Below are 9,783 nucleotides of genomic sequence, written 5' to 3' on the forward strand. Positions count from 1 at the left end.
ATTGATGCTTTCAGCCTCTGTAGAAGGATTCCTGCACTCAGAAACGTGTGTTTCTCCTGAGAACATCAGCAGAACTGTCAAATAATTCCCTTTCCTGTAAGCCTCCCTTTCCAAAAGCCACTTTTCCTTTAAAGCTCCCATTTTCCCGCAGCAAACCAGCCTCAATGCTCTTTTGCTACCCTCCAGGCTACTGCTGGATTAGTTAAAGGGTAACCATGAGGTTATTTTCTGGGTCAGACCATGTCCTGTGAAAATACCAAGTTAATACTGTGTGGAGCTGAGTGAGCCACTCAGCAGCAAGGAGCATCACTCAGGATGACGAGTGACCTCACGTGGGTTTCACTGCTGGTTGCTTATTGTGTAACTCAGCCCTCACAGGTATTTGCAGAAGTGGGCAAGGTCCTTAGATCAGGCTTTGTCACCTCATAAACCCAGCCAGGCTAAAGCTGTGCTTAACCTGGCTCAGTGCACAGCAGGTTTGCCTCCTCCCAGGTGGGTAAATCCCTGTGCACATCCATGGGACTATGCCAAGGCCAAACCAGAAGCCATACATCCTGTGGTCAAATCACACAGCCTGTACCACCGTGGGAGCAAGCTGCCACCATCCCATTCCTGTGTCACACCTACAGCACGGCTGGAGCAGGCAATAGGAGCTTTCATTCCCACAGGTTCCTGCCCTTGGCAGCTGTGTTTTTCAGAGCAATAACTTCATAAGCAGCGTGCACTGATGAATTAGTCATAATCCTGCGCATCAGGAGACAGGTTTACAGTTCCTGCACTGACACAGAGTTGGCATTTGCTCCGTAAGCATCAGTTTCTCCATCTGTACAAAGTCCTGCAGAAACACCCTGAATCCTGTTTGTGTTCTATGGAGGGGAGAGAAGAAACACACTCAGAAGAAGCAGCCGTGACACATACCCCTTTATCGCCTCTGCCCCACCTCTCTGAAAAGCACGCGTTGCTGGAGAGCAGGGAAAGTTTTCCCCAGATCACTATGGAGAAGGAATGTGGTTGTGCAAACTTCCCACCCAGCCCAGGTCCCGCTGCCAGCACTCCAAAGGCATTGCTGGGCATGGCTCTGCTGTCAGTGCCCACAGGAGCACACATTCAAGCCACATGTACCCACCATGGCATAACCATACTGCTGCTGCCACCCAGGAAACAGGTACTGCTTGCTGGTGTGGTTAGTGTGTGCCTCCATCTTCAGCCCAGACCCGTTCTCGGCTTCCTGCCAGCAAGGCAGGATGAACTCATGCTGCTAGGGATGCCTCAGCCCGCCAGCACCTCCTGCTGCCACACACAGCAGCTGGGGCAGAAAACCGTACGTAAAACAAAAAATACCAAGCACAAGCTCTTTGTGGGGCAGATAGCCTGCATTTTAAGGCACTAGAGACATGGGTCTCACCATAGGGCAGAGGGCTGGGTCTTGCACTTGGGCCACACCTGGGGGTGCTGATTGATGGCTGCTGAACATGAGCCAGACAGTGCCCAGGCAGCCAACAGCATCCTGGCCTATATCAACAATGGTGTGGCCAGCAGGGTCAAGGCAGTGATCATTCCCCATTACTCTGCATTGGCGAGGCTGCACCTCAAATCCCGTGTTCAGTTCTGGACCCTCACTGCAACAGATATTGAGCTGCTGGAGCGGGTCTAGAGAAAGACATCAAAGCTCATGAAGAGTCTGGAGCACAAATCTGACAAGGAACAACTGAGGGAACTGGGGTTGTTTAGTCTGGAAAAGGCTCAGGGGGAACCTTATCGCTCTCCACAGCTACTTGAAAGGAGGATGGAGGGGAAGTGGCTGGTCTCTCCTCCCAAGTAACAAGCAATAGGACAAGAGGTAACAGCCTCAAGTTGCACCAGGGAAGATTTAGATTGGACATTAGGAACAATTTCTTCCCCAGAAGAGCAACCAGGCATCGGAACAGGCTGCCCAGCGAGGTGGTGGAATCACCATCCCTGTAAGTGTTCAAAAACCCTGTAGATGAGGCCGCCAGTGACACGATTTAGTGGTGGACTTGTCAATACTGAGGTAATCACTGGACTTGATCTTAAAGGTCTTTTCCAACCTAGTTGATTCTATAGGTAGCCTGCTTTACACCAGAACATTCCTACAAATAATTAAGGCTTCTGTAATATACAAGCAGTGTGAAGCATGCAACGTGCACACTCAGCAGGCGTAAGATGTGCAAGCCTGGCCTTTCCCTGCAGCCCCAGGATCAGCCTTTTAGATGGGCTCCCAACTTCACCCTGATACCTGCACAAATAATTTCACGATTAGATGCAGGACTCCATTGTGACAGCTTTCTTTAAAGGCATCAATTACAAGGAATGACACTGAAGGCACCGAAACGTCCAGAAAAGCTTTTGTTCATCACTGCTTTCCAATCCCAGCACATGACAGGGCAGAAAGCTGGAGGTTGTACCCAGCGTTCGAAAGGGACAGACCATGGTGCGAGCCTGGCCCTTCTGCTAGAAGGAGTTTCTCTTGCACTGCAATGAGACCAAGGAGGTCAGGGAAAGGCCAGTTGGTCACTGAGCAGTGCAGCAAGTGTGGCTAGAAGACTCTCCCCTCCTGAGGCAGCAGGGCCCGTTCCCCCACTGACCTCACTCTAAAACCCCAAGCATGGCTTTGCTGACCTACACAACAGGAAAAGGGGTGGGGTGGGGTGGTGGTACATGTGCCCAGCCAGTGCCCCATGGACATTTACACCTTCCTCCTGCTTGCAGGCTTCCAGTAATGGAAATCCTCTACTTGTTCAAGTCTGACAGCTCTTCCACACCCACTTGGTCCATGAAGTCACTGTCCCAGAACCCAAGGAAATGTTTCAGTCGAGAGCACGCAGGGTCAGAGCTCGCCTGAAGACACACAGGCACTCAGAGATTCCAGGAGAGATCCTTCTTTCCATTTTGCAGGCAGGAGGAGCTACACAAGCCCCCTCCACCCTGCCCTAACAAATGAGCACACAACCCTTTACTGTAGGGCAGACTCTTGGTTTTATTCGTTCTCTCGGCAGAACAGTTTTTATTCATTTGCCTTTTCTGGCCTTGATCTTCCTCAAGTAGAACTCCAGTTCCTTGCCCTCCAACACGTAGCCATCAGCTCGGCCACACTGTCCAGGTCTGGAGGCAATGCAGGCTGCAAGGAGAAGTCATCAATTAACACTTCACCACCCCAGCAGATACACCAGCTGCAGGAAGCACTGCATGCAGTCTCTGTGCAAAAGCAGGGACCAGAAAAGTTACCAGTAATGGATACGCCAGTTCCCGTGCTGGCTTCAGTACCTCCTCCTAAGGTACCAACCCTGCTCCTGAACCTGCTCTGCTGGGCAGAGTTCCTAATGAAGTCCTCTTCAGATCTCCAAACTGTCATCGCTCAAGTTCAGTAGCAGAACTGGACAAAGGTCTCATCACCAGAAGACTTCAGAACACAGAATTATTTCTGTCTGAACTCAAACCTGGTCAAAGCTGTTCTGTGATTGCAGGACATTTTTCTGACAGTGCAGCCCATGGGTCTTTTTGCTTGTTTTGCAAGTCTCAAGCCCTATTATTTTTCTCAAAGGCCAACTAGGAGCCTGGCTGGGAATGTTGCCATTCAAGCTCCAGAAACAGATTTTTCCCCTCCTGACAAAATCAACGTGTTTCCAAAGAAGGTAAAAGAAAAATTAAGACCCAAAAGATACTCCTGACGATAAAGGGAACACCCTGCTGCCTTAACCCTGCAGTCAGCTTTATCATAGCAAGTAGAACTTTAAATGATCCAAAGATGAGGAATATGACCTGCTCTGGTACCCCGATTCCCTTATCCCCATCCACATCAAGCTGCCAGAGACTCACCAAGCAGTTTTCCTTGCTGGAACTGCTCCTCAAGAATACTTGCAATCTTGGCATTCTTCTTTCGCTCGTCGTATTTTTTCTGGATCTTCTTTGAGCGCTTCTTGTTCAAGATTTCCTCCTCTTCAGGAGTCTAAAAACAAGACCATAAGCAAAACCAAGGTTAAATATATGGCCAACTTCAGCTAATGCAGGTGGTCCCCACAAATATAAAGGAGACCCTTGTATTCTCAGCCTGTACCATAAGTCATACCTGGCAGAGGCTCAAATAGCTCACCCTCACAGAACCAGGTGCTGTGTTTCTTTTGAGGCTAAGAAATGCAATGTTGCTCACTAGAGTCACTGCTGACAACAAGGCACAGCGTCCTAAGGAAGGGTGCTCTTAAGGCTAAATAGAATTGCAAAGGTTTTCTTGATGAATTAATCGTCCTCCAAAAAGAGCGAATGCTCTTTCCCTCTCCAGACATAATGGGAGCACTTGGGTGCGGTGTGAATCCGGGCAGACAGGTTATGAGCTATCACAGTGCTGCTGAACTACGCAGTGCTCAGGTAAGAAGTGCTTTGCTCTAAATGCAAGGAGACAGCCATAAGCTGAGTGCTACACATAGAGGTTTGAGCAACTTCTGTTAAGTCTGGAATTTGGATCTTCAACAAATTACAATGAGTCTGGACAGTTTAAAGCCAGTTAAAACAGTGCTGAAGTTCAGTTAGCAATCCACAAGCTTCTCATCAAAGCCATCATTTCCCAGCACAAGGACCTGACCTGCAAAGTCTTCCTCAGCATCATACAAGTGTCATCGCTCTCCTTTCAGTAGCAGAACTGGACAAGGGTATCATCATTAGAAGACCAAAGAGATTGACAGGCAGGTCCTTGTGCACAAACAGGTGCAATGCCTGAGAGAGCTCTGTGGTACTGGGCACTCCATGAACTGGGAATGGACAGGAACATAGCCCAGATAACCAGTGCTGTCACTGACAGGTACCCAATCCTATCTGTCAGGCACTGCCTGCTCACCACAGCTAACTGCCTCTTCCCAGGCAGACTCCAGTCTGCAAGGAGGCCAGATGACAGTCCAGACATACCAGCTTGGCACCCTTCTTGCGTCCGAGGGGCAAGGCATAGTGGGCTTCATACCACTGCCGGTATGGGGTGCTGTCAACCAGCACAATGCAGTTCTTCACCAGGGTCTTTGTCCGCACCAGTTCGTTGTTGGAAGCATTGTAGACGACATCGATGATTCTGGTTTTGCGAGTGCAGCCTTTCAAAAGAAGAGTATGAATTCAAACCTACAGGGATCAGACAACTGAGAATACAGTCCACAGCATCTCTCACTCACCACCCCACCAAACATCCCCCAGCTTCCCTGGCACTGAATTAAATTTGACAAAGTAAAATGTATTTATGTAAAATGTATTTATTTTTCATCAGTCCAACTTCCTGTTGTTGCTAGGACAACACCTGGAAACTCATTCATCCCAGGATGAAACACTGGCATCTCTTTGCTTCTGCTGTACTGCCTATGAGCAACAGCACTTTTCACTGTTCAGACAATGCTCCGTGCTGACCAGGGAAAAACCATGTCCTTTCACCCTTACACCATGCTGGCCACCACCTTTCTTACTGGTGGTTTGGCCATCATACTGAGTAATGCTGAACAGGCCAGGCTCAAGTTGTATAGTTTCAGTCTGCAATTAAAGAAAATCCACCTTGCTTCAGACTCACCTTACAGCAGACCCCCCTGTTGCTTCAGTGCTTCCCACTTTTGCTTAGCAAAGCAAGAATACGAATTAAACTGCATGTGCTGATGTAACACTGTTCCAGGGGAAAGCCTTCTCTGAAAAAATCCTAAACACCTTACTCTATTGTACATGATCACCTAACTTTTAGTAAGTGCTCACCAATAAACAAAAAGAAAGTTGCATTTATGAAGAACTACTTGCATTTAGGTGTTTTGCTCCTCTGGCCAGTAAAAAGGTAATGCAAGCATGTCACTCAGTGTAACTATGACACTCCTATCACGGTGAATTTAGAAGACATCCAAGTCTCCTAAGGCCACATAAGGTCAAAGTTATCATCATTATGCATGCTGTTTCAGACCCAGCACTCAAGCTCCATGATCTTCAAACCCAGCCTAAAAATCTGTACATACATTATTGTCCCTCTGCTCTGCAGCAGTACCAAAAACCAGCACAGCTGTAGTACACTTTTCAACACATTAGGTTCATGACATACTTACATTCCGATCCCCAGGAGAAGTTGCCAACATCCAACCGTAGGGCACGGTACTTCTTATTTCCACCACGAACTCTCACTGTATGAATCCGGCGAGGACCAATCTACAGTGGGAAACAAACACCAGGGTGGTATTGGTGCTGGAATGCTGCACAGCTCACGCAAGAGCCCAGCCAACTCCTAACCTCAAAGGCAATGTGGTCAGTGTAACTATGACAAACCCCAGCACTGGCAGATACAGTAAATGACCAAAACGGTCTGTTGCATCTACCTAAGGTGAAAGTTTCATCACTCCAATTGCCTCTTAGTGCAAAAATGTATTGCTGCTTTTCACTGGCATAGAGGAAAATACTACCTTTTAAAGGAGTGACAGACATTTAACCAGTCACAGAACACAGTATATACTTAAGTCTCTAACAACACACAACCAGCAACCTGAGTCTGAAAGCACAACTATTGATCACCCTCCCCTAACTACCCACCTTCGTGTTGGCAGGAGGTCGCCCCAACTCATACTTCCTCTTCTTGTGGTAGGGCTTCCTCTTGCCCCCAGTCTTGCGGCGCTTATGCCAGTTGTCCCTGGAGATACCTGAATGGAGAGCAGCGTGGTCAGAAGATGATAGCAAGGAGCCCACCTGGCCATAGCAGGGCACAGTTCTGAGTCCTCAGCTCTCCAAGGTTGGTATCCGCACAGTGCACTCGGCCTTATGCAGCAGTTAGAGAAGCTTCATCATTGATACTCAGATCCTCCCTCCCAGCAGGGCTGTACAAAGCAGACTGGCACCACCATGTCCTATCAGTGTCTCCCTTGGAAAGCAGCCTCCAAACCTACCTTGTTTGCTGGGCACCCTATGCGAAACATCCCATTCCGAGCTGCCAGGCACACTACAGCAAACATTCCGTGCTATCCACTATGTTTGGCATACCCTTTATGGGAAGCAACCCCCCTCCCACCTGTACACTGAGCCCGAACAAGAGATGCCCCATCTCAAGCCTGTTTCTACAGGAACTATCTCTCCAGAGGACCCCACCTCCCGGGTCCCGTCCCCCCCGGCCAACTTGCAGAGCCCTTCCCGAGGTCACTCCACACCCCTCCTCTGTTACCCCCAGGGAGCCACCCCACCTCATCCGCAGGATTCCCTGCGGAAGGCGCAGAGAAAAGACCTCAGAGATTAGGACCTGCAGGAATCCAAAGCGAAACCGTCAGCCCGCCCCCCCCTCCGCCCCAGTCGCCATGTTGGGCCTAGGCAGCCTCCTGCCGCCAGCGGCTCGGTGCCGTCGCGGCCACCAAAGATGGCGGGCGCTGCAGGGTGGCGGCACCCCCCGCTGTCACCCGGTAGGGGACAGGGGCGGGCAGGAGCGACGCGGCGAGCAGATGGCGGCGGATGGCGGGCGGGCACGGCAGCGGCCCCTACTCACCCATGGTGCGGCACCGGCGCAAAGAGGAGGGGCGGCGCCTCCGGGGGCGGTTTGGCGGGGAGAGCTCTCGCGAGGCAGTTGCGTCACGGCGCCGCCAGCGCGCCGTTGCCTAGCGACGAGGCGGCGGCGGTGATGGCGGAGGGGGGGGGGTGTGTGATGGCGAGGCCCGGGGCATGGAGTCACAGAATGGTTTGGGTTGGAAGGGACCTCAAAGCTCATCCAGTTCCAACCCCCTGCCACGGGCAGGGACACTTTCCACTAGACAAGGTTGCTCCAAGCGCTGTCCAATCTGGCCTTGAACACTGCCAGGGATGGGGCAGCCACAGCTTCTGTGGGCACCCTGTGCCAGCGCCTCAGCACCCTCACAGGGAAGAACTTCTGCCTAAGAGCTCATCTCAGTCTCCCCTCTGACAGCTCAAAGCCGTTCCCCCTTGTCCTGTCACTACATGTCCCTGTAAAAAGTCCCTCTCCAGATTTCTTTTAGCCCTCTTTAGTACTGGAAGGCTGCTCTAAGGTCTCCCTGGAGCCTTCGCCAGGCTGAACAAGCCCAGCTCCTTCAGCCTCTCTCCATAGCAGAGGTGCCCCAGTCCTCCTCTGGGCTCGCTCAAACAGGTCCACATGCTTCCTATATTAACGCCCCAGAGCTGCACACAGTACTCCAGGTGGAGCCTCATGACAGCGGAGTAGAGGGGAAAAATCCCCTCCCTCAATCTGCTGGTCACGCTCCCTTTGATGCAGCCCAGCTCACGGTTGGTTTCTGGGCTGTGAGCTCACACATGCTCATGTTGAGCTTCTTCTCCAGAGGGCCGCCCTGAATCCATTCTCCGCCCCATTTCATTACTATTCAGCCTGATTTGCAAACCCAGGGTGCACTGCGGATCAGCGCCGCGGACACGGTCGTACTTTCCCCCCTCCCGCCGGGCCGCCGCGGTTCAAGCGCGGAACTGAGCCGTGTACGCCGTCGGAGAAGACCGAGACGGGCCATAGCGGCGGGGATCGGGCAGGCGTTGTGGGATCGCTGTGTGCCACAGAGCGACAGCTGGGGGAGGCTCCGTGTGCGCGGAACAGCGAAGGCATACTCTGGTTTCTCTTCAGACCGTATAAATCTTTCGCCTTTTACTAAAGATTTCCGTGGAGAGGAACAAGCACGAGTGTCGAGAAATTTTTTGAGGCTCCATTTCGGTGGAGCTGACCCTATTCTGGTTAAAGACAGAACAAACGCGTTACACAGTAACTACAATCAGAGTCCGGAATGCTACAGTTTTTCCAGCTGGTGTCGCAGTGCTGTGAACTGCGGGAAAGCGCGCAGGATGGGCGCTGATCGGGAGGCGGCTGGAGGTTGTTTTGGTGTACGTCGCTTGTCGTGCTTGGGTTTTATTTCTCTGTATTGTTTTCCTTACAACTGGTTACATCTTTCTTAGCTCGTTAGAATTATTGAGCTTGCATCTCAACCCATGACTTTCGCACTTTTACCCTTCCTGTTCTTCCCCCATCCATGCGGGGTGGGTGGGACCAAGCAGGTGGGCGACCGGTTGTGCGGCGGGTGCTCGGTACCGGCCGGGGTAACACCGCACGGGGAGACACAGGCTCTGATCGGGGCGCGGACCGAAGGCGGGATCGGGATAGGCGGAGCTGACCTCGGCCCCGTCTGCCGGCCCGCGCAACCGCCTCATTGAATAACCTGGCCTAGTGGATGGTGTCCCTGCCCATGGCAGGGGGCTGGAAATGGATGAGCTTTAGGGTTTCTCGCAATCCAAACCAGTCTGTGACTCTCCGAGTCATTATCATGCGCCTCATCAGCACTCCGTTAATTTGCATACCCAGAGCCCACCGCGGCAGCGCGGCGCTGCCCGGAGCCGCCGGTGTCCGCTGCTGCGGCCGATCCGAGCTGTTTGGGTCTGCACGGCTCCGGTGGTCGCGGCGGGGCCACGTCGAGAGCCACAGCTCCGGGAACGGGCAGGTATCGCCCTGAGCTATGTGTCGCAGGGCAGGCGGGCGGTGTGGCGCGGGAGGAAGGTGCGGCATACTCTGGTTTCTCTTCAGATCGTATAAATCTTTCGCCTTTTACTAAAGATTTCCGTGGAGAGGAACAAGTACGAGTGTCGAGAAATTTTTTGAGGCTCCATTTCGGTGGAGCTGACCCTATCCTGGTCAAAAAAAGAATTAAACTGTTTTTACTGATAACCGCAGAGTGCCACCCAGTGCACCCCAATGCCCTCATACAGCTCCCCGATCCGCCCGTAGCAGCTCCGCTGCCCCCCCACTTCCCCTAAGGCTCTATAGCGGTTGGTGCCTCC

General features: G+C 51.9%; 1 protein-coding gene and 7 non-coding genes across 8 annotated transcripts; 2 read left to right on the plus strand and 6 right to left on the minus strand.

Annotated features, from left to right (window-relative positions):
• Window positions 1–2,418: 2,418 nt before the first annotated feature.
• LOC130608174 (small nucleolar RNA SNORA35) lies at window positions 2,419–2,548 on the minus strand. Its single transcript, XR_008974466.1, has one exon. It is a non-coding gene; the product is annotated as a small nucleolar RNA SNORA35 (small nucleolar RNA).
• Window positions 2,549–2,973: 425 nt separating this feature from the next.
• Window positions 2,974–7,582, minus strand: RPS8 (ribosomal protein S8). Its single transcript, XM_057425901.1, has 6 exons — window positions 7,487–7,582; window positions 6,550–6,656; window positions 6,072–6,171; window positions 4,918–5,093; window positions 3,838–3,967; window positions 2,974–3,139 (listed from the first exon to the last, which is right to left on the minus strand). Exons 1-6 carry the CDS (start codon window positions 7,488–7,490, stop codon window positions 3,030–3,032), a joined length of 627 nt encoding a protein of 208 aa, XP_057281884.1. The 5' UTR covers window positions 7,491–7,582; the 3' UTR covers window positions 2,974–3,029.
• LOC130608172 (small nucleolar RNA SNORD38) lies at window positions 3,349–3,420 on the minus strand. Its single transcript, XR_008974464.1, has one exon. It is a non-coding gene; the product is annotated as a small nucleolar RNA SNORD38 (small nucleolar RNA).
• On the minus strand, window positions 4,607–4,680 carry LOC130608171 (small nucleolar RNA SNORD38). The gene has a single exon (XR_008974463.1). It is a non-coding gene; the product is annotated as a small nucleolar RNA SNORD38 (small nucleolar RNA).
• LOC130608173 (small nucleolar RNA SNORD46) lies at window positions 6,263–6,366 on the minus strand. Its single transcript, XR_008974465.1, has one exon. It is a non-coding gene; the product is annotated as a small nucleolar RNA SNORD46 (small nucleolar RNA).
• On the minus strand, window positions 6,726–6,810 carry LOC130608170 (small nucleolar RNA SNORD55/SNORD39). The gene has a single exon (XR_008974462.1). It is a non-coding gene; the product is annotated as a small nucleolar RNA SNORD55/SNORD39 (small nucleolar RNA).
• A 979-nt stretch (window positions 7,583–8,561) lies between the features above and the next one.
• On the plus strand, window positions 8,562–8,676 carry LOC130608177 (U5 spliceosomal RNA). Its single transcript, XR_008974469.1, has one exon. It is a non-coding gene; the product is annotated as a U5 spliceosomal RNA (small nuclear RNA).
• An 833-nt stretch (window positions 8,677–9,509) lies between these two features.
• LOC130608169 (U5 spliceosomal RNA) lies at window positions 9,510–9,624 on the plus strand. The gene has a single exon (XR_008974461.1). It is a non-coding gene; the product is annotated as a U5 spliceosomal RNA (small nuclear RNA).
• Window positions 9,625–9,783: the final 159 nt, after the last annotated feature.

Source organism: Pezoporus wallicus, unplaced genomic scaffold (assembly GCF_028554395.1).
Source record: "Pezoporus wallicus isolate ANWC-B61680 ecotype Strahan unplaced genomic scaffold, APGP_CSIRO_Pwel_v1 contig_13480, whole genome shotgun sequence".
NCBI lineage: Eukaryota > Metazoa > Chordata > Aves > Psittaciformes > Psittacidae > Pezoporus > Pezoporus wallicus.